This window comes from Jaculus jaculus, chromosome 6 (genome assembly GCF_020740685.1).
Source record: "Jaculus jaculus isolate mJacJac1 chromosome 6, mJacJac1.mat.Y.cur, whole genome shotgun sequence".
NCBI classification, from domain to species: domain Eukaryota; kingdom Metazoa; phylum Chordata; class Mammalia; order Rodentia; family Dipodidae; genus Jaculus; species Jaculus jaculus.
In genome coordinates, this window is record NC_059107.1 from 161,278,558 (window position 1) to 161,303,745 (window position 25,188).

At 55.2% G+C, this 25,188-nt stretch overlaps 1 protein-coding gene across 3 annotated transcripts in view; it reads right to left on the reverse strand.

Moving 5' to 3' along the window:
• Nucleotides 1–1,114: 1,114 nt before the first annotated feature.
• Nucleotides 1,115–25,188, reverse strand: part of Shisal1 (shisa like 1) — a 62,849-nt gene continuing 38,775 nt past the window's right edge. For all 3 annotated transcript variants that reach the window (XM_045152934.1, XM_045152935.1, XM_045152936.1), the window contains exons 4-5: nucleotides 23,614–23,928; nucleotides 1,115–2,210 (exon numbers count right to left, since the gene is read on the reverse strand). In XM_045152934.1, coding sequence (XP_045008869.1) covers nucleotide 2,210; nucleotides 23,614–23,928 — 316 coding nt within the window. In that variant the 3' untranslated portion in view covers nucleotides 1,115–2,209. The remainder of the gene's footprint in view (nucleotides 2,211–23,613; nucleotides 23,929–25,188) is intronic.

Sequence of the window (25,188 nt, forward strand, 5' to 3'; positions counted from 1 at the left end):
TGTGCAAACAGCTGCTGGAGATTCCAGAACCACAGGAAGCCAGAAGCCCTCTCCATATATCTGACTCCTTTCTCTGCTTCTCACTTATGGGGAAACTGAGGCAGGAAAGGCCGAAGTCTTGCCTGTGATCACCAAGCTACACTGGTGACACGTCCCTCCTCAGACTCTGACTCCAGAGGCCCTACGGGCGGGGGGACACAGGTGTGGCCTGATCCAGCCGGGGAGCACCCTGGAGCACGTCCTGGGATGACATGTGGTGATAACAGGACCCGTGCCTGTCCGCAAGCAGGACTCTGAGTGTGGACTGTCCAGGCCAGGTGCCTCCCACAGCCTACCTGAGGACACAGGGTCAGCTTCCGAGTGCACAAAACAAGAGCATGCTTCTCTCGTGCGGGTGGGGGATGGGGAAAGGGTGAAGAGCTGGGCAGGGTAGCAAGTGCTTTATGTTCTAGAATGTTCTTTATCAGTGGTGTACCATGGTATGCGTATGCTGTTACCCACCTCTGTCACCCTCTGTGTCCTGGACACCATGGCTTGATGAGATGCCGTAGACTCACTGGGCCTGTGGCTCTCAGTGCCTTTGCGCTGGCTCTGGTATCTTTTGAACCAGGGTTTAAACATCCGGGACCACCTGAGCCCCACACCAGTGTGTTGTCTTGTATGACTGGGTCTCCAGTAGGCACCTCCACATTTCCTTCCTCACTACCAAGTTTGTCATTGTTCCTTCTGGCCGCAAGCAGACACCTGCTGGCTCCCCTCAGTGTCTGCTGGGCAGGTGGCTGGGTTGGGACACTGGGCTGACTGAGGAAACAGCCTCAGGAAGACACGCAGGGTTGCCAACTGTGGGGTGCTGGCCTTGGCACACAGATGGAACCAGCACATCTAAACTGCCAATGTGGCCTGAGGCTTACTTCTTGAGGACGCTGCGGGGCTGGGAGAGTGGTGAGACTTCTGTGGACAGATGTTGCTAGCAGGTGCTCAGGCTTACAAGGGAGCTCCACCTTAAAGTGGATGGATTTCTAGAACCTTCTGCTCTGGGTTTCTATAGAGCTCCCCACCCTAGCATAGACCTGTGTGACTTTCTTCCCCCCCCCCCCCCGCCATATGAGGCTTGCTGGGGCTTGACTCACTTCTCAACCCTGTCACTGCCTGGCAGAGGACCTGGCACCCAGCAGGTGTGTGACCCAAACAAGCTATGGGTGAGGCTCAGGCCATGAAAATGAAGAGCCTGGGGGATGCTTGCCCACCATGGAGGCATCGGACAGGTGCTCCCACAACCATTCCAGGGGCACCTGGGCTGCAGAGCCCACCAGGCCCAGAAAATTGAGGCCTGGACTCTGGGCTCCCTCTGCCCTGGCAATCCTGTGCCGTGTGACCTCAGACACCGTTCCTACCTGAGCTGCTCCCAGCTCGGACACAGCCACTTCCCAGGACAGCAGAGAGACATCCCTTCTTACTTCTGCCAGGACGGAAACAATTCCCTAAGACCCAATCCTGTATGGCATCCTGTAGTCCCCACCACATCTAAGACAGTAAGGCTGGACCCTGTGCCAGCCACCTCCACAGGCTCACAGCTGCTGGCCGAGCGAAAGGTCTGAGCCCCAGACAAGGACACTAGGGAGGCTTCAGCCATGTGGTGACCTGTGCCCATCAGAGAATCTATAGCCACTGCGGGGCTCAAGTTAAAACTAACCACACAAACAAAAAGAACACCCTGAATCACACACGCACATGCGCGTGACACACACACACACACACACACACACACACACATGCACGCACCCACATACACACACGGTCAATATTCTGACACTGGAAGGCCTAAGGGGCCTATTGGAGGGAGTGGAGGCAGGGGAGCTGCAGTGTTTGGACCACGGGCCTAAATCCTTCCGGCTGGGATCGGCCAGGGCATCTTTGTGCTGGTCATCCGAGTCCACACTGAGTCACCTCTCAGAAACCACCAGCCCAGAAGAGAACTATTGCTTGCGGACAGGCGGCTCAGAGCCCCCTCCTGAATCCCAGCCCCAAGCCCTGAGTTTGCTCCTAATCTCAGCAGCCTGTGGAAGAGGGTTCTGGGCACGGGGGGATTTCCTTCTCCTCCCACCCCTGCCCCGGCTCTCCCCGGTGTCCTGGTTGAGGCTGGTCCTGGAGGCTGCGCCTGGTGCTTTGGGTCTCACCTCCCCCATCCTGAGGCACGGCAATAGGGTTTTCTAGAGAAAAGAGAAGGAAACAAAGTGTTAGACATCAGAACCAGGAGAAGCCACGCTGAGCAGCTGAGCAAAGGGCCATTGACTCCTGGACATTGTGAACCATGTGGCTCTATGACCGGGACCAAGACAAGAAAGTCCCTTATCACTGTAGCTCTGTGGAGTAGAAGAGCCCTTGGCCCATGCAATAGGATAAGAAAAAAGTACACAGTGGTAAGACTTGCATATAAGAACGACAAAAACACAATTAATTGCAAGTAATATACCTAGAATGTCTAGCAGAATCAATAGGCTAATTACTAGAACAGAGTGCAGATATAAAAATATTTTCACTATTTAACTTATCACCTTATAAGACTAACAGTGTTGGTCTAACCAGCTAGACTATGTATCTTGGCTTGGGACTGTCCCCAGTTAACACCTCTTGTTTACCTTTTTTTTTTTTTTCAAGGTAGGATCTCGCTCTAGTTCAGATTGACCTGGAATTCACTATGTAGTCTCAGGGTGGCCTTGAACTCACAACAATCCACCTACCTCTGCTCCCCGAGTGTTGGGATTAAAGGTTTCTGCCCTAATTTTAATACTGTTTACGCTTCAGTTTTCAAAAGTACTACAATTTGGATTATAATTTATATGGTCATCTTTGCTATAATGAAACTAAAATATATTTAAAACAGATATAGCTTTCTATGGTGTGCCTTCCACTTGCTGTCGAAATGGGCAAGTTCATGAAACCTGGGAAAGTGGTGCTGGTCCTGGATACTGCGGGTGCAAAGCCATCACCGTGAAGAACATTGATGACAGCCCCCCGACTGTCCCTTCAGCCATGCTCCCGTGGCTGGAACTGACCACTACCCATACAAAGTGACAGCTGTCATAGGCAAAAAAAAAAAAAAAAAATCACTGAAAGACCAAGATTTTTTGTAAAGATTTACAACTACAATCCCCTCATGCTCACAAGCTATTCACTGGACATCCCCTTGGACAGAACTCTTATCAACAAAGATGTCTTCAGAGACCCAGCTCTGCAACATAAGGCCAGATGGAAGACAGAAGGCCAAGGTCTAGTTTGAGGAGATATACAAGATGGGCAAGAACAAGTGGTTCTTCTGGAAGCTTCAGTTTTAGATGTCTCCCACCCATCATTAATTTATTTTTTAAAGCCCAGAGTTGTGGCCCACGCCTTTAATCCCAGCACTTGGGAGACAGAGATAGTAGGATGGCCATGAGTTCAAGGCTACCCTGAGACTACATAGTGGATTCCAGATCAGCCTGAGCTAGAGTGAAACCCTACCTCAAAAAAAAAAAAAAATTAAAAATAAAGAAACAAAAAACCCAGATGTGGATGCCATTCATAAAATCAATCAACCCCACTGTGCCTCTTGGAATCATCCCACTGGGTACAATCATGCCTTGGGAAGCTGTGGAGAAGAGCTCAGGACACTTCTGGAGCAGGAATGTGCTAGGAGACCAGTGGGCAGGAGCGAGTGTCTTCTGGGGACACATAACTGTGATGGGCAGAGTCAGGTTGCAGCTGAGATGAGAGGACCAGATACATATACATAAAAACCTCCTCCTACACCTGTGACATGAGTAATTAACTGCCTAGTTGCAAACACTCCTCTTCCCAGACTCCTTTGTACGCAAGGGTGGTCACATGATGCAGTGTGACCAAGGCAGGGAGGTGGAAGTCTACACAGGACTATAAGAAGTCCAAGGTGGGGCTGGAGGGATGGCTTAGAGGTTAAGGTGTTTGCCTGCAAAGCCAAAGGACTCAGGTTCAATTTCCCAGGACCCACATAAACCAAATGCACAATGTGGCACATGTGTCTGGAGTTCATTTGCAGTGGCTGGAGTTCCTAGCGTGCCAATCCAATTCTCTCTGTTTATCTGTCTCTTTCAAATAAATAAATACTTCTTGTTTTGTTTTTTTTTTTTTGAGGTAAGGTCTCACTGTAGCTCAGGCTATCCTGGAATTCACTATGTCATCTCAGGGTGGCCTTGAACTCATTGAGATCCACCTACCTCTGCCTCCTGAGTGCTGGGAGTAAAGGCGTGCGCCATCAAGCCCGGCTTTAAATGAGTAAAACTTTTTTAAAGAATTAAAAAAAGAAGCCCAAGGTGATTGTATATTCCTTACTTCTGTACATTTCCACAGCCTGCAGCAGCCATGGACACTCAGTAGAAAAAACAGACCCAAGAGCTCAATACCCATGCGAACCGTCTTTCAAGTATTAAATCAGCAGAAAAACGTGTTGAATTCTCTCTTTACTTACACCTCCTCTGGACCCTGTGTGTGCGTGTGCACAGGTGAAGGGCTACAGAACGTGTACTGAGCTCAGAGGACAGCCTCGGGGTGCTGGTCCTCCTCTCCCACCCTGGTTGAGACAAGGTCTCTCTCGTTTGCCACCGGGAAGGCCAGACTAGCTGCTCCCGAGCCCTGAGATTCTCCTGACCTCACCTCCCACCGCCATCGATGCATTGGGACGACAGCTACGTGTGTCGTGAGGGTTCCGGTTGTTGGGCTTGTATAGCCGGTGCTTCTAACCACTCAGCTATCGCCCCAGGCCCCCATGAACCTTTCCTGACTCACTTCCCAGAGGACACCCTTGGGCAAAACGAGAGGCATATGGAAGGAGTCTGGCAAGAGCACGGAACCCTCTAGCTCTGGAACCATGCTTGAAACCTACCTAAGAATCCCAACCACTGTGGAAAAGAACAAAGAAGAAAACAGAAGTGGTATAAATAACGGTTCGTAGGTGGGATGGTGTGAGGAGGAGGCCACATAATTAAGCAATGTCTTCTTCACTGATAGCAGTGTGGGGGGAAGTCTAAAGAATTCCTTGGAAGTTGAAGTCAAGGCAAAGAACAATGGAACCTCTAACAAAATAATAGGATAATCAGTTAACATAATTTGGTGGAAGGGAGACAATAGGAGGGAAAGCAGAAAAATTTAAATCTTGACATTGTTTATAGCAAGGAGAAAATAAACACTGCATGAAGAAATAAATGATTAAGCATATCACAGCACATTATAATTATGAAGGTAACCATGGGACCCAAAAACACAGTTTTGAAAATTATCAGAAGACACACGCACACAGAAAATAAAACAAAGAAAACACAGACCATATGGTGAAAATTGACAACCCCCACACAAGCTATAAAAGCGGAGAGCGTGTCATAAACTATGATGACAGAAATAAGACCAAGTGTATTTGCCATCCTGGCGACAGCAAGGAGCCAGACAGGCTTGCTAAAAAAGAAAGGGTGCTCGGGGGGCTAGGGAGCCTGAGCCGCCGAGAAGGTTCCTGCCGCGCACCACTGCCCCAAAGGGAGAGACGGTAAAGTGCGCTGTGTGCGTTTTGCCCGCTTCCGAAGGAACGCGTGGGCAGCAACAGAAGAGACGATCGTCAGCCAGGAGAAGCCAGAGTCATGGGTTGAACACCAGGCAAAGCTGAAGTTGGATAAGGAATAACGCTGAGGGCTGGGCTGTGGCTGCATGAACAGACTGCTCATCTAGCATGCAGAAGGCCTTGGGTTCGAGCCCCCACGCTGCAAAAACTTGGACCCAGGGTGTGTACACTGGCAATCTCAGCAGTCAGGAGGTTGAATGAAACGGGGGGCGGGGGGGGGCGGGGTTCAGAACATCAAGGTCAGCGTTGGCTAGTTGGAAGTCACAGAAAAAAAAACCCTGTACCACCATGGACTTTTGAAACTCCTTTAAGGTAACTCTTGAATGAAAAATAAGCATTACAAAGTATCTAGAAACAGAAATTTTAAAATTCAGAACAAACATTTAAAAAATAATCATAGGGGGCTGGAGAGATGGCTTAACGGTTAAGGCGCGTGTCTATGAAGCCTAAGGACCCAGCTTCCATTCCCCAGGACCCACGTAAGCCAGATGCACAAGGTGACACATGCATCTGGAGTTCGTTTGCAGTGGCTAGAGGCCCTGGTGCACCCATTCTCTCTATCTATCTGCCTCCTTTCTCAAATAAATAAATAAATAAATAAATAAATAAGAATTAACAGAAAGTAATTGTTCTTGGTCACCAAAGGCTTTCCTGTTGTTAAATGCAGCAGTCCGCACACAGTCCTGCCCCTCCGCTGGCCTCTCACAGTGATGGCTGAGCCTGCTCTGGGACGCCCCAGCCCGCAAGCCTGGCTCTTTTCAGCCTCTGCCACTGCTGCCACATCCTTGCAGCCAGCTCTTATTGTCTCCCGGTCCTCTTGACGATTCCAGCTGCTCGGGGACTCCCCAGCACCCTCCCTGTAGTATTAATTACTCTCTCATCCCTGTGGCCAGATGCGGGAGGAAGGGTTTGTCTGGGTTCACAGTCTGCGGGCACAGTCTATACAGAAGGGAAGGCATGGTGGCAGCTGTGGCTCTGGACTGTGGTGACAAGAGCGCTGCTCGCTCATATCCCGTGGCCAGGAAGCAGAGAGCTGACAGAATGGAGCCCGGCGCCAGTGACCTGCTTCCTCCAGCGAAGCTCCACCTCCTAAAGGTTCCACCACCTCCCCAAACAGCGCCCCCAACCGGGCACTGAGCAAACAGTGCCCCCAACAGGGCACTGAGCAAATAGCGCCCCAACCGGGGACTGAGCGCTCAAACACGCAAAGCCCGACATGGACGTTGACGGCGCTCCCACCTCGCATGCCCCCCTGCTCCTTCACAGCCAGACTGCCAGGCTGGCATCACCTGGGTGTCTCACAGACAACTGATACACCCTCAACTAAAATCCCCATTTTTCTCGCCAAGCCAGCACTCCCTACAGCTCCCCTCACGTCGAGACACAGTGCTCTACCATTCGACCAGTGGCACCCACGGCTCATCTCTGGCTCCCCTTTTTCTCCCCCACCCCATATGCAGTTACTCTCCTAGCTGGTCTCTCAGAATAGCCATATGCCTTGTCTTTCTGTCCCCCACACCTCTCGTGGTCCTAGCTGCAGGGCCTCACGGTGACCCTTGAATGAGTCCCTTCCATTACTCCTCCATCGGAAGGGTCACTGGGAATAGAAGCTAAAACTCTCTGTTCCCGCTTCAGTCATGCCCCTGATCCTGTGCCCTTGGTTCACTCCAGCTGTCATAGTTCTTTGGGTTCCCCTGCCCGGGGTCCTGGAGGCCCCAATACTGGGTTAAGCATTACCCAGGGTGCATTTATGGGGTGACTCTGGGGAGATCTGCATTGAAGAGGGAGACTGAATGAAGCAGGGTTTTCCCACTGTGGACACCTGTATCCCTTCCACGGAGGCCGAGGAAAGGAAAATGTCCTCTCTACTACCTGCCTGTGCTGGTCTCCTGCATTTGAACCTGTCTGGGGTGACAGCTCACATCTCTGACGCCCCTGGTTCTACTGCCTCCACTGGAAACAGCCGTCTGTCGGCTCCCTGGGGCCCCCACTCATGGAGGCTGATGTTTGGGTATCAGCCTCCATGCTGGCCACTTCCCTGGCAGGATCAAGTCTGCTGATTTTGGTCCTCCGGAGAGGTCTGAGGAGTATGCCCCTGCCCCAGCCTGCTGTCCCTTCTCCTGCATGAGCCCACCCCACCCAAGTCACCTCAGGGGGCCCTGCTGACCGCCTGGGTTAGATAGACTGCAGCCCCACCCTTCTTCCCCTCCCCCAGTTGTTCCTCTGTGGCTTCGTCACTAACAGCCCAGATAGCTCACATACACGGTCATCATTCATCTTCGGTCCCCACAAACCATGGCTCTTTGTTGGTTTTCCCACGCCGAGTCCCCAGTCATAACCCAGGCACCGAGAGGATTGGAGGAGCAAAAACAAACAAGAGGTGGCGCTCAACTCCTCTACCAGCTTTCTCAGAAAGCCGCCACGCCACACTATGGACGTCTCTCCAAGAAAATAGAAATCACACAAGGATCCAGGAAGGGAGATTCTAAACACACCAGTTGCCAAGAAGACAGAAACTGTCAAATGGCAAACGCAGTCTAAAATAGCAGGCGTGCACATCAAAGGCATAGGAAGAAGCGTCTAGAATCCAGGCCACAGAAAGCATTCAGTCCCTCATGTCTCAGGCTGGCTATGATCATACTGTGCTGGGCTGGGAAGGAGGGCTTTCGAGACTGCCTGTGGCAAGCAGGTACAGAGGTACCTGTGTCCTTGACCCAGCCACGCTGCTTAGCCCCGTCGGACTTGTCCACGGGGGCAAGATGGCACAAGGTCGCTGAGCCAGTGGCGCAGGTCACAGCTGAAGGTTTTGCCTGTCGTGTCAGCAAGCACTTTACCCACTGAGCTGTCAACTGCATTGGTCATACATAACTTGGCTGACTAGTGGACACCTAGCTAGCTTCAGACCCCAGCCCAGCCTCTCATATGCTGTGTGACCCTGGGTAAGTTACTTAACCTCTCGGGGCCTTGAGTGCCCACCTTGAGGCCGTGCAGGCCTGCAGGATCTTTCTTACTGCTGGCTCCACCTTCCAGGAGGTTCCTTTGTCAAAGACTAGCTTTCATGGCAACCTGCCCTGGCCACAGGGAGCCCTGGGATGAGGAAATTGTCCCTGGGTGGCTGCTGGCTCCTGTCTCTGAAGGTCACCTATTCTCAACACCTTGCTGGTGTCCCCATGGAGCCCAGGCTAGACCCCGCATGATCCTCTCAGTGGGAAGGCTGCTGTCTCCCACGGGGCCTGGGTAAGCCGGTGCTGATAGCGTCCTCAGCCCCCACCCTGGGCTGATGCTGCCACCCACCAGTTCCTTGCTGGGGCGAGGCCAGTGAGGATCCCAAGGAGGAGCATGGGTCCTTGCTGCCTGTGACAGTGTTGAGTGTCTGTGTTCTGGGGTCCCTGGCCTGGGAGCGGTCATAAAACCCCTCAGGAAGCTCACACTGAGCTCAATCCAGAGCAGGCGGTCAACGGTGGAGAGGAGGGAGAACCTGGGTCAGGCCAGGGGAGAGTAAGAGCTGGCCTGGCTGCCGTGAGGGTGGTGAGATGGGGGCTGCTGTGACCTTCAACTCCAGATGAAGGCGGCTGGTCCTGACCCCAGCAGGGTTCTGGGGAGCCATGCCGACATTGCTGTTAACTCTAAGAAAGACATGAGTTAGGACTAGACCAGTCCTGAGCTGGGACTGCTCCAAGCGCTTTCCTCAGGTGTCCTCTGAGCCAGGATGCCGCTCCCTGCTATTTACCAGGTAAGGGGCAGGGCTGGGCGGGGGGGGGGGGGTCCTTGCCTTTAGGATGATGCTGGACCATACTGCCTCTGGTCTGCACAGGACAGTGCCCTGGCAGCCTAGGGACAGTCCTGGTGACAGGTGCGAGCGTGGCGTGGGGCGGGGGTCCCGGTAGGAAGAATAGTACCAATGGCAGTCAGTGGGCTGAAGCCGCAGCCCGGTCTCGATCAAGACTGAGCACCTGGCAATCTGCATAATAATGCGTGCTTCCAGAATGCTGTGGGGGAAGAAAAGCACCCCCACCCCTCTGCCAGGGGATGTCTGAGTGTGTGCTCTTGGCTAACGGCAATAGCTCCCAGTCACTTGGCCCTGGCTGGACACTGGGTGTGGGGCAGGGACCGTGACGCATTTTCTGATGCGTTTTTGCGGTGACCGCACAGGTGGCATAGCATTCACGTTCCGCAAAGGAGCGGCTGGAGGGACAGGGAGAACCACGGGTCACACACCTTGCAAGGGGCGCTGCAGGCAGCAGACGTGGTTACGGCAGATGGCAGGTCACCTGGATGAGGGGCTTTTCCAGCTAGGCAACCATGATGGGAAGGGAAATTCGCTGGGAGGTGTGACGGGAAGCCACACGGAGCCCCTGCACACATACTCAAGCGGCCATGACAAGGTCTGAGCACCATGCAGTGGCTTCCACTTTGTTAAACCGGCTGGCAGGGGTTCTGAAAACGGAGCCCTGCCCTGCCCTGCCCCCGTGGTAAACCAGCCCCTCCCCTGTGATAAGGACAAGCACCCCCCCCCAACCCCGCCCTGGCCTGGTCCCTAGGAGCTGTGGCTGTCACCTCGCAGGTTGGAAGGGACACCAGGACACCAGGTTACATGCAGAGGCCCAACGTGGGGAGTGGCCAGGCTTACGTAACAGGGCCATGAGGGTGTTAGAGAGGAAGTGTCACAGAAGCAGAGGTCAGAGAGTGGCTGCTGCCGCCAGGGTCACAGGACGTGGGACGCAGGTGCCTGGAGGAGCTGGGAAGGGTAAGGAGTCAGTCTTCCCACGGAGGAGGCAGACCTGCCACCTTGATGTTAGGTTAAAAGATGCGACATCCAAAAGAATTGTGTCTCGAAGTTCATCAGAGGGCCTCCATGAGAATGTGCACAGCACTTGGACTTGTAAAGGCCCCAAGGGGAAAACAACCCAACCATTCTCATCTGGTGATTGGACAAACACATGGTGGGACAGCCACACCATCGAAGGGATACAGCACAGCCACAAGCCCGCGAGGACACAGCCTTGACTCACGTGATGGCACTGGATGGGTTGTTTAAGCACGGCGGAAAGAGGCAAACTCTCCGGAGGCTCAAGAACAGGGAGGACCACGTTAGCCACTCAAGGTCAGGAAGGCAGATCGGTGGGGTAAGTTTAAATGCTGGTCTGAAATCCATCGAGGCCTGAATGTTTGGCAACTGGGCTTTCGGCAGAGACTTCTGCATAAACGTGAGCTATGTATAGATGATGGTGGGACCAGGACAGACCATCTACTGGCACTGAAGGACCCTGGTGCATGTAATTCATTCCCTGTAGATTTGCAGGATGACATCACCCTGGCTTGTGATCCACACACCAGACAGACAGTGTCTGACTTGGGAGCAAAAAGCGCATCGGATCTGGCTGCTGACGCACCTGGGATGGCCCTGGGTGGCACGGACTATGAGGGGGCGGGTCTGCCCATGGGTGCTGAGGGGGATGTGCTGCTCAGACCCCTCCTGCTCCTGCCCAGTTCACAGTGCCTGCAGGCACTGCTCTGAGGGTCCCGTAAGTCCCTGTGGCTGCGCAGCCCCTATGCTGGGGTTTGCACACGCCACTCACTCAAGTTCCCTGCCAGGAGCGTAAGGGCCCTTCTGATTTTTCCACGTCACAGAGGAAGACCTTGGGGTTCAGAAGGTGGAAGGGGGCTGGAGAGACGGCGTAGTGGTTAAGGTGCTTTCCTGTGAACCCTAAGGTCTCAGGTCTGACTCCCCAGAACCCATGAAAGCCAGATGCACAAGGTGACGCGTGCACAAGGTGGTGCATGGGCATGAGGTGGCACATGGGCATGAGGTGGCACACACATCTGGAGTTTGTTTGCCGTGGCTAAGGCCCCGGCACATCAATTCTCTCTCTTTCTCTCTCCTCTCTCTCATAAAAAAGAAAAACAAAAGGTTGGAGGAGCCGAGCGATGGACAGACACCCTCCTCACTCCATTCCCCAACCCTGAGCCAGTCTCTAAACACCTGTCACCTGACAGATAAGAGTGGGACCCACAGGGCTGTGGTTAAGGCCTGAGTTTGAGACTAGATAGGACAGTGATGTCATCATTGTAGTTGAACTTGGACCTAGACAGCTGACGTGACTCCTTGAGGGAAGGTGACTGAGCCACTGGCTTCTAAGAATGTGGCAGAGTGAGGGGTGTCAGGACAGGTGTCACTCCCAGTCTGGTGGCAGAAAGCCATGTCTCAGCCCTTGTGTCCCTCCTCCTGGGAAGCCGGCAGCTGCTGTGGGCTGCCCCTCACCCCAGGGAGCTCTCATTTGCCTTTAGTGGGCTCTTGACTGGTGAGCCAGCAGGACGGAGATGGGTGGTGGCCGCAGCCCAGGAGGCCAAGCGATGGAGGCTCCGGTTCACGTGCACATGTTGGGGACAAAGAGACCTCTTGGGACCTGGGCTGCCAGCACCTCACTGGCTGTTTGATCTTGGACATGTTATGTGACCTGTCAGACCTGAACGTCCACATCCGTCTCGTGGCAGACAGGAGCTCCTGCCACCGAGGAGCAGCCTCAGCCTCCACTGGTCCTCAGCCCAGTTCCTACTTTGCTGTGTCCACTGGTCAAGACAACAGACGTCTCTGTGAGGATCCTGTGTGGCGTCCTGGCTACCAGACTGTGACCTGAAGCCCTGTTCTCTGTCCTGGTTCCCAAGGAAGCCAGCTGACAAAATAGCGGCTGGACAAGCTGTCCAGTGCCAGCTCTGTCCATCCAGGACAGTGGGTCATCTCGATGGCACCGCTGGATGGGGACTTTGGAACAGCATGGCATGAAGGGTGTGGGGGGGCAAGCAGAGGCAGGGCGAGGCAGGCGGCAGCTCCTTATTGCTAGGAATACCTGAGCTTTCATTCCTTTTCAGGAAGACACCCCAGCATTTGCCTGGCTGTTGCGCCCAGGGACCTCGATATCCTCCTTGACCCCCCCATTCTTGTTCAGCCCCACACAATCTACCAGCCACTTCCCGCTGTGCCTTCTCTTCTGCCATCTCCTCTCAAGCTCTGGACAAAGCCAAGTTGGGTTATGCCCCTCACCTAGGGGCTCCCTGTCCCTGATTTAGAATCCCACTTTTAGCCAGGCGTGGCAGCGCACGCCTTTAATCTCAGCACTCAGGAGGCAGAGGTAGGAGGATGACCGTGAGTTTGAAGCCACCTCGAGACTACACAGTGAATTCCAGGTCAGCCTGGGCTAGAGTGAAACTCTACCTCGAAGCAAAAATAAAAAAAAGAATCCCACTTTTCTCCATGGCCTGACACACTCAGACCCACCTCCATCTCCTTCCCCATCCCATCCACACTGCTCCCTTCCCTTGAATCCCGAATAGGCCTGCTCCCTCTGCCCAGCACCCCGGCCCCGGCTGCACCAAAGTCTGGAGCCTTGGCCAAGCCCCCTCTTGTCTCCCCCAGTATCTATGGGCTCACTCTTCCCACCTCACAACTCTCAGCTGCCCAGACGGACAAAGGCCAGCTCACAGAGGACAGTAAAAGCTGACCCAATGGGCATCCTTGTCCCTCCGGGACCTCTGAGGGACTTACAGCTGGGGACGTGGGCAGCTTTGCCCTTGGGAGGGGCTGCGGGGGGCTGTGGGCTCTGGTGCTCCTGGTGGTCCCATCTGGCCTGCAGCCCTCCTTCCCGCCACCCCACCTTCCTGTCAGAAAGTCGCGGGGCCTTTAAACATGCATATCCCGAAGGTTAATTTTTAATGTCCTGCTGGTCAATAATTGATGTCATGGCTTTAACGGGAAACCTACATCCTGTATCAGGTGCCACAAAGCACTGTCCTTCCCACAGAGGCCGGGCAGGACCTGCCCACCTCCTGCTCCGGGGAATAAAGACTCCGCCGCCTCCCGCCGTGAGTGGTTCAAAGCACTTTTCAGTCATTCTTGTCCCCATTAGCCTCGCCATTAGCAGAGCCAGGGTCAGCGGGTTCTGTGGAAAGGCGCCAGCTAGAAGCCCTTGGGTCCTCTGCTCTCCCACACCAGCGGATTTGGGCTCTGCCGGCTGCAGCAGGGGGGGGCGGGTGGGAGAACCAGGGGTTAATGTCAACCCGGGGCTCGGCTCCGGCCTGGGGACCCCGAGGATTCAGGTAGACCCTGCCTCTCCCCCGCCCAGGCCCCCATTCAGGGCACCGAACACATGGCTGCCACTCTGCAGCACAGTGGGCACAAGTGAGCGCTTCCTCAGGGAAGGCGGAGATGCCAGCAGGGTTCCGTGGCAAACAGGAGCCCTCAGCAGGGCTCGGCGATGGGGTGTGGCCCGTTCTGCCTCCCCAGCCCTAGTCCGCAGTCCAGTCTTGAGCTCCTGTCTTGTGAGTCCTGTGGAGTGCCAGCGCCTTCTACCCCTGGGGCATCGGTCCTTTGTCCCTGATCAGCCAGGGCCTCGGTCTCGCTGGCACTCCCTCCAGCCTAAGGGCAGCTGGGCTCCATTCTGCTTCCTGCAACCAGCCTGCTGGATGCCCAGGTATGCCCAGGCTCTGCTACTGCCCTCAGCACAGGGGTAGCAGTGACGGCAGGATGGGTCTCCCACCCGGGGTCAAACCCAAACCTGTGAATACGCACACCGCGCCCCCACACTACGTCACGCAGACTCTACCTAGCCACACTTCCCCCGCTCCTCACTCATTCCCAGCAGCACATGCTGGGACCAGTCACATCTTACAGGCAGTATCCACGTCCAGCATCCCTCCTGGGCCCCTACCTGTGTGAACACACCTGCCCCTCCAGGTACCTTATACTTCTGGCTCACTAGTGACCTGTCCCAGCCACTCTGGGTCACCTGCATCCCTTCTCTCCCGCCCCCCAGAGCCCAGAGGCCCAGCTGTCAATACAATGACCCACAACCCTGGGCCTATAGCTCTTGACACCATGGGACACTGCAGTCACTCTGGACTCTTCTGAACTTCCTCCCCTGTCCAGCGCCATCCCTCCAAGGACCCCAACTACCTCCAGAATAGTTCTTGTTGTCTCCCCCCAATATCTGGCCAGGGGCACAGCCCCAACCTGGCTCCTGCCCACCCGCTGCAGTGCAGAGGGACCCCCCCCCCCCCACCGCAGCTCCAAAGACTCGCATTCCGGCTTCTCCGGCACTGTGAAGGAGCCCTGGGCAGAAGATGATCCATTGCTATCAACTGGCTAATGGCTTCGGGAACACAGCACTGAGCAGGACAATGCTCTATGACACACGCATCGATCGGGACACATCTGGACTTGAGCCTTGCGAGGTGACAAAGATGCATTCTTAGAAACATAAAAGTGGCCACTGAATGGCCAGGGATAATGTGGTCATGGAGGCAGACACCAACCAAGGAGATTCCAGGTGGATGCTGACCTGTCCTACACTCCCATTCTAAGAAGTAAGGCGCCTGCCACAGGCCCATGGCTTCTATGCCGTAGGTTTCTCGGGGGGCTCAGAAGGCTGCGTGGATGGCCCGGAGGTGTCACTGGGCAGCTTGAGGTGAGAGGAGAATTGCCCAGTCTGCAGAGGAGGCGGAAACCAGGCTTGTCTCACCACTGAGTTATAATTAAGGTTCCCTGGAGTTCTGGGGGTGGGGGATCCAGCCTTCATGAGACCCCAGGGAAGTGTCTTGGGGGTCGTTGGGTCTGAGGGAAACCAGCAGGAAGGAAGACTGGAGGCCACTGGAGCCTCGCGGAGGAGCTGGGGCCACGGTTCTGCATAGCTGTGCCTCCTGGCTCTGCCCAGCCAGACCCACGGCACCCAGCACCCTGTGCTGGGCTCTCATCGAGGCCAGCCTTGCTGAGCAAGTGGATGCTGATATTCAAAGGCCCGGGGGCCAAGCTGAGTCCCTTCCTGTGAGGCAGGAAGAGCTGAAACTTCAGCTCCAGGTCGGGAAGGGGTCTGCTTTCCTCGCTCCTGGAAGACACAGGCAGGGGTGGGCCCTGGGGGCCTCTCATGGGAGGATCTCCCTTTCCAGCTACACCAATGGGATTGTCCCCTTCCTGTCTCTGTGTGCTCACTGTGGCTCAGAGAAGGGAGGCAGATGGCCGGACACACAGTCAGGCAAGGAAGAGCCCAGTGGGCACAGCCCAGGAGAGCCTGAAACATCTGTCCTTACCTGCACAGAGATGACCAAAATTCTGGGTCACAACTGACAGGGACCACCCCCCCAGCACCCTGAAGAGCTTTGGGATTTGCACCCCAGCCCGTCTCCGTGATGGCAGAGGGTGGGCCCCCACGTGGGGACACACTCATTGTGCCAAAAAGCATCTATTCTGAGAAGCAAACATTTCAGCAGCTAAGGCCAGAGTCTTTTTTTTAAAAAAATTAATTAAATTAAATTAATTTATTTGAGAGAGGAAGAGAAATAGCGAAAGAGACTGAGAGAGAGAGAGAGGGAGAGGGGGGGGGAGAGGGGGGGGGGAGAATGGGCGCACCAGGACCTCCAGCAACTGCAAACAAACTCCAGATGCATGCTCCCCTCTCCCCCCGGGGCATTTGGCTTACATAGGTTCTGGGGAATTGAGCCTGGGTCCTTTGGCTTTGCAGGCAAGTGCCTTACCTGCTAAGCCATCTCTCCAACCCTAAGGCCAGAGTTTTAATGGCGGAGCCCAGGGAGCAGAGCCACCCTGTCCACACGGCTAATCTTGAAGTAGGACCTGGTTAGTCTTGAACTCAACTGGCTTCACGAACACATGACAGCTATGGTGGCCACATGCCCTCTTTATGTTCATCCTGCGCACTTCACGACACCCTGCTCAGAGGGTCGTCACAAGGGGTTCCTGTCATGGACACAAAGGGATGTCCCCTGGCCTTCGTGAAATGTCTTTGTTCATGACTCAGGGCCTGGCATCACTGCTTACAGCACTTACAATGTTGGGGCATTTTAATTAAGTTCCCAAGTTAATGTGTGGGGGACAGTATGATCACCATGCCTGCTGAGGTGCAGAGCACAAGGGCCAGCTCTGAGGATGGGATCTGTGGGACGCTGGCCACCTGGGACAGGGACAGCTCACTACGGAGCTCCCTGCAGCCCTGTCTGCATTCTCCCGGGGCCTCTGCTTTCCTGGGCGGGCAAGAGGGGACTCTCCTGGGCTCACAGGGGTCCAGAACAGAAGCTCGCATTTGTCCACCCTGCTGAGAATACCCTGGGGTCCCAACCTGAAATCCCCAGAGGGACCGGAGGAAGCACGTTCCACTCAGACCACTCTGAGAGGGGCTGAGGGTCTTCAAAGCAGCCCCCCTAACCTCCTCTAAGGTCGTTTGTCCCCCGCGGAATGCTCTGCTTTTTACCAAGGCAAGCAGACGGGCTCAGCGTGTATTTTCCCTGCGTTACTACGGGACCCCTGAGGGCTGGAGTTCTCCACCGCTGACTGACAGCTCCCATCTCCCTCGGCGCAGGGAGCAGTCACAGGCTTCCTCAAGCGCCCGCCGGATTCCCAAAGGGACTGCGAGGTGTGTGGTGGTCCCACCATGAGGCAGACAGGAAGCAAGCTGGGGTTGGGAAGTGGCAGAAGGACAGAGGCACGGAAGAAGGTGGCCTGTCATCCTGCCTTGTCACCTCCCCTGCTTTCTGTGTCCCAGGAAAGGGTTACGAGCCAGAAGGGAGTTAGGGCACTGACCTTCCAGCATGCCCATGATCCCTGTCCTGCTGCCTGTGCAGCATGCGACATTCCACCTCACAGGAAGGGCACAGGCTATAAGGCAGGTGACACCAATTGAGGCGGTGACATACCAACACGGGAGGCCTCGTGCAGCCAGCATCGGGCATCCTGCCCTCCGGGGTGCGTGCCACCCTTGTGACCCTGGGAAGTGAAATGTCTGCATACGGGGGAGGGCGGTGGGCAGCTCGGAGCTCTCTTCCAGTTTGGCGGCACAAACACCGCCAGTGGGGAGCCACGCTGGCTCTGCCGAGGGCCCCCAAGAACACAGAAAAGACGCAAACAGTCCCGCACCCCAGGGGTGCAGCGGGGGCCAAAGCAGAGAACATACCGAAGAGTGTCTATCATGTGTCTGTCATGATTAATTTAATCATCAGTTTACATAGTTTACGTTTTAGTCATCTAATACGCAAGTCCTCAGCTTCCCGCCCTCCCACTGGGCAGCAAGCTCTTGGCAGGTGGGATGAAGGAGCCTCCGTCACGTGGGGGTGCAGGTGGGAATAAACCAAGTCCTGAGTGCAACATGATGTCGCTTAGGGCAAATCTGGGTTTTCTAGAAAAGCAAGTTGCTTTAAAATCAATTAAACATGTATTAAGTAAGCGGTAAGAGGGAGGTGGAGGACCAGGCGATCGCCAAGGAGCTGGAGTTTGAGAAATAAATGCTGCTTCATGGAAATGATTGCAATTATCAACTGTCTTGGGGGCGCAGTAAAAATAAACAGGACACTCACAAGAGAGGAGATGGAATTAATTAACAATGGGAAGGAAAGGTGCGCCATCTCAGTGACATTCAGAGAAGGCATGGAGCCCGTCCACAGGAAATAACGCAGAACAGGGAGAGGCCCCAGCCCCGCGAGGTACTGGTTGCACCTCTTATTTCTCAGGCCCCTGCCACTGGCACTGTTATTTGTCATAGCAAAGAAGAAAAAGAAAAAGTGCAAGCTGTCTAAATGTCGTGCTGTGGGAAATGCTAAGTTAATGCCAGCACATGGACTTGTCACTACAGAGTGGCTGCTAAAGTGATGTTTGGGGAGCTTAAGGAAATTCACAGGATAATGGCCAATTTAATGTGAATAAAACCAGAATGCACCTCGTTATTAGCAGAGGGAAGACAGGAAAACAAAACAGTAGCTGTGTGGGGGGTCCAGGCAGCTTGTCTTTTCCTCCCCATCCTTCGCTATAGAAACAAGAGTAGCCAGAAGAATCACAATTGACGTCCACAGAGGCACCTGCCACACCTGGGCTCTGCTCCAATCCTCACCATGAGCCTTCAAGGAACACCCATTGGACAAATGGGAACTCAGAAGTTTCAGGAAAGGAAATGATTGGCATGAGGTTATCCAACTGGTTGAAGGGGCCAGGATCTGAACCTGGCCCTGATTTAAGACAAGCTTTCTGCCCTGTAAGTTTGCTGGTCTGGCTATCAGAGCTGGGATGAAAGAGATTGGAAATACATGTGAAAGTCACATTTCTGCTGCTGCGGCTGGTTGGCCTTGGGTGGGGAGGGACTCGTCAAGAAGAGGGCAGGTGGGTGGTGAGCAGGTGGACAGTTGGATGGGTGGGCACACTAAGCATCTCACCTGGGGCATACAGGACTGGGAGTCTGCTGGTGCAAGAGAGGATAAAGACCTGAAACCCAGGCCCCAGGCTGAGCACACCAGGACCTCATCAGCTTCTTTCAGTCCCTGTCATCCTTAGCAGGGGACGGGCCAGGTGGAGCCTAAGCTGGGTTTGAGCCACTGATGTCCCCAAGCCACTTTGGGCTTATTGTTGAGGGGGATATCTGGAGCCCCTGTGCCTTGGGGAACACTTGGGAGCTCCTCCAGAGATGGGTGAGACCTGGCCCATTTAGGGGACCCGCATGACCAGGCTGGTGACATACCCCATACAGGCCACCTGCTTCCCAAACACCTGCAGTCTCAGGAGCTGGCCCTCCCTCACGGCGTGGGCAGGACTCTCACCTTCCCAGGGCAGAGCTCTGGAATCAGGCAGCCTGAGCTCCAATTACAGCTCAAGTGCTGAGTAGCAACTAGCGGGCCACTGACCCTCTCTCTGGCCCTTGGTGTCCCATCTGGAAAATGAGCTTGGGGTGCCCAAGCCACGGGGCAGCTGGGAAGTCAGTAGCCCCGGTTATCAGGCTGTGGAGCTCCGTAGGTCCTTAGTAGTGGAAGCTCTTGTTAGACACAAGCCTGTGCCCATGCATTTGTGACCCTTGCCCGGTGCCTTCCATGCACCAGGCCCTGCGCAAGCATGAGACGCCCCCTCAGCACATGCGGACTGGAGCAAGTATGTGCCAGGAGCTGCTCGAGGCGCTGAAGGTCCACCGAGTCCAGCTCTCCGGGGTCCCTTGCAGTGGGGCGGGCCCACAGACAGGAAGCAGGGAAGCGGACACAATGACAGACAGGGGTGTAAATAACAAGGACCAAGAAAGGACAAGGGGACTAGAGTGGCAGTGGTGGCAGGGCGGCTGGTGCTAAACAGATGTCACAGGACAGGGCCCAAGAGGAGGCACTGAGATAAGTCGCCCTGCAGACTTCATCAGAGGAGTGGCTAGCACGATGCCACAGGAAGCACGATGGGATCCCGAAGTCCGAGAGAGAGGGGGGGGAGGGAGAGAGGACTCTGGGGGGCTGGCATGCCAGAAAGAGCACGACAGGGTCACCGAAGACAAAGAGAAGCTTTTGTTTTCCAAAGAATAAAGTGAGTTCTTTTATAGACTTTTTTTTTTTGGGTGGGGGGAAGAGTTCCATGTCACGTGACCCAGTCTACATGATACGCTAATAGCCATGGGAGTGCCGGGAGTGTGGAAGGCTCTAGATAGGGCCCAAGGTTGTAACTCAAGTGGTCCCTGCCTGCAAGGGGGTTGGTCTTGCTTGTCCACTTGGCTCTGGTCCCAGGCAAGGGGCTTTCTTCAAAGTGACCAGCTCTGTGCTCTGTGTTGTATATACCCTCGGCTGGAGGAGGCCTCTCTGGTCAGAAACTGACCAGGTACCTGGTGGAAGGAAGGGAAGCAACAAGCCTTACAGGTTTCTGGAAGGTTGTTCAGATTGGCAGCAACAGGGGCAAAGATCCTGGGATAGACTGTCTCTGAGGCCACCAACAGTCGCAGGGTGTGTGTGTGTGTGTGTGTGTGTGTGTGTGTGTGGATTTTGACTCCATCACTGGGTTTGAACTTGTCTTAATTGTGTTACTCTGCTGTTTGGACAGACAACAGGGCAGGCAGACGTGCAGGAGGCTTCTGCCCCAATCTGAGCCAAAGACTCTGGACCGGGTTGGGTACCATTGGCCAGACAGACAGCCAAGCACTCTTTCCAGGGGGATGAAACAAGACCTGTTGAATTTGAATGATGACCACTGACCCACTGGGCAACCCACCAACAAATACCTAACTGCTCTGTGCCTTAGTTTCCTGGTCTATAGAACAGAGAGTGTGGTAGTTTGAATACATGGCCCCCAAAATATTCAGTATTTTATTAGTTTGTAGTTTGGATCTGCAGCCACCTGTCTGGAGGAGGCGTTACTGGGCGGATCTTAAGGTGTGCTGGTGGGTTTGAAATTCCACTCTAAAGACCTGAAAAGTCCTTCGTTCCACCTGGAGTTCCTGAACTGTGCTGTGCTGTGTGGCTTTTGGCTTGTGCTTCTCTCTCTGCTTGAACCTGTGAAGGCAGGCCAGCTTCTTCTGCCATTGTGGAACTTCCCCTGGATCTGTAAGCTTCAATAAATCTCCCTTCCTCCACAACTGTGCCTGGTCTGGACGTTCATCTCGGCGAGCCTGAATCTGTCTGCTGCAAGGAGTCATCCCATAGTGATTGAGTTGTGGGGTGCCAGGATGTGACAGGGAACGTAGCAGACATGCTGCGTAGCTGTTCACTTTGGGGTTGAAATATTCCCTCTTGGGAGGAGTCAGGAGACTCACAAAACTCACAGGAAAGCTGCAAGACTGGTGGTTCCCTCTCGGAGGTTGTGTGTTCTAAGCGTAAACAACTGCTGAGGAGAGGAGATTCTTAGGTGGAGTTGCCTGCAAGTTGCACAGGGACCTCCAGTGATGCTTTCAGAAGTGGCCCACGCTGGAGTGGGGTTGTCTGGTGATACAGCAAGTCACCCATGGCCCTATAAGTAACCCCTATACGCTCCACCTGAATGGAATTGTCTCTTGGTCTGTCGTTGCCCTCTCTCCATATCGTGTGAGAAGAAATGGACTTCCTGACAAGAGCCATGCTGCACGATTCTCAAGTCCCGGGATGGTAGGGGAGAGGAGGAACAGGGCACCGAGCAGAGTGAGTACAGCAGTTCCTACCCCGCAGGGTTCATTCAGGACAGCCCTTGCTGCCCTGCCGGGTGCCAGCCAAGCTGTAATTGCAGTGGGGAGGGGCTGTCGAGGAGGTTGCAGAAGTGGCCTGGAGAACAGAGTTCCCAGTGGGCAGAGAGCCCCTGGAGAGGCACTCTGGTACCAGGGAAATGTGTCTCAGGTCACCAGGCACCCAGCAGGAGACAGTCTGAGAATCTGAGCAAGAACTACACATCCTCCAACCCTGTATCTGGATGGCAGCAAACAGAGCCGGGAACACAGTGGGCACACAATGTGTAGTTGCTGGAGAAAAGCGATGTGGGAAGAGGGGTGTAATTTATGGGTAATCTCCATTGTCAACCTGACAGGATCTAGAATCACCTAGGAGACAAAGCTCTGGGCATGCCCAAAAGGAATTTTCTAGATATAGTTGACTGAAGTGGAAAGACTCACCCTGAATGTGGGGAGCACCATGCCACTGGCTGAGGACCCACATTAACTACAGAAGAGGCAGTGAGCTGAACCTCAGCATTCATCTCGCTGCTTCCTGATTGCAGAAGAGGTGGGACCAGCTGCCCCATGCTCCTGCTACCAAGCCTTGCCCACCATGACGGGCTGGACCCCAACACTGTGAGTCACAATAAACTCATCCTTAAGTAGCTTCTGTCTGGTATTTTGTCACAGCCACAAGGACATTATCTCATGCACAGGGACACTGAGAGGTGGACGTGGGGCTCACAGCAGGCAAGCGGGGAACATGGGGAACAGAGGCAGGGACTCACAGATGACACAGCGTGGGATGCTAAGTGCTCACAGTGTCCTCTGAACAGCATGTGGGGAGACAGGGTGGGGAAGGCATTCCACGGGTGAGCATGGGGGAGCCCGAGCAGAATGTCCCCCACAGGGCCTCAAACCAGGGTGCTCACTGGTAATGCCACTGGACACTATGGCCAGTGGGCTCTGGGTCCTCCATGACAGAGAGAGGGGTGTCTGTGACTGGGGGCTCACATATGAGGACACCCCATCATTGGGCCCGGGAAATGCCCACTGCCTGGCTTTTTCATGGGGCTATGTCTCACTCCCCTTGGGGAGACAGCTCTCCTGCCCACCTCCCACCACAGGTGCCGGCGCCAGACCGAGGGTGCCCGCGTGGAGCAGGCGGCGCCTCCAGTATGACAGACGAGGCAATTACATGATGGAAAAGAACAGATGCCTTTAAGTGTATCTGATTAATTATTCAGGCCATTCATTATTGAAAAGGTCGCTACCTGCCAGCAAGCCAGAGAGTGATCTCAATAGTGACTACCCTGCTTGCCTGCACCTCCCCAAAGAAGCAGAGGTTAGCTGCACACCTACCATGCATGGATGCTTAAAGGGACCCCCGCCCCCGGTACAACCCAAGTAGGTGTCCTCAAGGGGACCATGTAACACTCTGGGAAAGTGAAGCGCTAGCCTTGGGCCACCTGATCACCTGCCAGGCTCAGGATGTGAGCCCAGGCACCTCTGTGCTGGGACCAGCGCTCCTTGACAGCAGGAGGGCTCGGGATGACCCTTCAGCCTGGGCTCCAGGTGGTGTCATCCAGGGATCCTGTGCCCACAGTGCCAAGTGTCACCATTGTAGCTCTGCATCCTAGGTGACCACGAGCCGGGGAACCCGCTGCCTGTGGCCCGTCCTTGGAGCAGGCCCTCTCTTCCCGTTCACTGCCATTGAACAGTCTGCCCGGACCACCTCCAGGTAACATGGAAAGAACAGCGAGCAGGTTTATTTTCTAACCACTTGCTGGGAAAGTCATGCCCACGTCCTTGACAGTCATGTTTCCTTGGAACAGATGATACAAACTTAAAATGCCATCCAGCTTTACCTTTCACTGGGTGGCCAGGAACCACAAATGACTACCCGTCATCCCAACACACCGTGCAGGTGCGTGCGCGCTGCCCCGGCAGCTTCAAGTCCTCCTCGGCCACAGTAAGAGAGCACCAGGGAACCCGAGACCCGAACGCACCAACAAAGCCAGGGTTTTCAAGCTCGCCCAAGGAAGTCAACCCTGACTGCTCTGAGCTGCCATTGCGACCACTCACCAGGCAGATGAACTCTGGAAGGACATCAGCGGCGGGCTGTGAGTGTCCCCCCGCAGCGTGCGCACCGCCTGGGGGGCTTGTGGCAGGGCACCTGGGGGCGGCCGAGGCTGTGGGGCCGGGGCCGGCCGAGGGGCCCGAGCCGGGTTCCCCCAGCGCCGAGGGTCCTGTTTCATCCAGCGTCCGTGGAGGCCCCACCGCGTCAGGTAACCCTTGCAAATGTCGTAGTTCATGGCGGAGTAATAGAGCAGGTCCAGGACCAGCAGCGTGAGCACGAAGAACCCGTAGATCCACACTCCCAGCAGCGCCGTGTAGTTGCTGGGGAAAGACAGAGAGAGCCTGAGCCGCACTCTGAGCAGGGCAGGGTAGGTGCTGGGGAAGCTGGGATTTCTGTGGCCCTTCTCTGCCAGGCTCCTTCCAGGAGTTCCAAGCTTTCCACGCTGTGTTTGGGGCTCATGCCTCAGCCTGCGCCTCCCTCCACTGGGAGGCGCTGCTCTGGCGCACCATGGCCCTGCAGCCTTCTTCCCATGCTTTTCTTACCCCTGGACCCAACCACCCCATCCCTCCTGTCCTCACCCTCACCAATGCCGTGCCACCTCACTACGGAGGGGAGATGCTGGGCGCCTGACAACATGGAAAGCCATGTGCCATGGAACCTCCCTGGGTTCCTTTCCAACCTCCAGCCCTTCTCCAACATTCTCCCCCCGGGAGCCTAGGCTCAGGGCAGCAGCTTGGTGCCACACACCCCACCAGCAGACACCAGTGGTCCTTTCACTGTGACCGCAGGTTGGGCCTTGGCCCCCTCCATCATGTCTTTTGGTCACTCACATTGCATTCCCCCACACGGAAGAGCTGCCTGCCCACTCCCAGCCCAGGAGCCCCGCGCAGGCCCTTCGCACACCCCCAAGTCCTTCCCTCCTGCCCAACCACCCCTCGCCCCCAGTGGAGACTTCCCCACCCCCTGCCTTGCAGAAGCCTTGCCTGTCCCCTCCTCAGGCACCCATCACTCGTGTGTATCCCCTGCTCCCCTTCCCTGAGGCTGGGCTCCCCCAGAATGGCCCACATTCAGTCTTCAGGCCTGCTCCAGACAGTGCCCACCAGAGCCTGTGGCTGTTTAAAGGAACCAGTTTATTAATCACTCAGGTTCCACCTGCCTCTGCTCCCACGACGGCATCTGCTCCAGTGGGAGGGCGTCAGCCCACAGGTCGGGAGGAGCTCTGGCCAGCTCCCGGCCCAGGAGCGGAAGGGGGTGCGGGGACAAGTCTGAGTGCATTGCCGTTCCGTCTCCAGGGCTCCCGGGAGAAAGCCTGCCCATCTCTGGGCCTGCAAGGCGTGATCTGAAACCCCTCCTGGTCTTAGATTTGGGGCTCTGCATCTTCCCAGGCTCATCTTTGCCTCCAGTGGAGACCTGGGGCTCTCTTTGCCCAGCCTGGTCCAGAGCAGGGGCTAGGCCAGGGAAGCGCAATTTCACTGTCTTCTAGGACTGTTTCCTCTTCCATTCAGCCCAGTTCTTGGACGGAGGACTCCCTGGATGGGGAGGACCCACTATACCCTGAGCAATGGGCTCCGGCAGCCCCA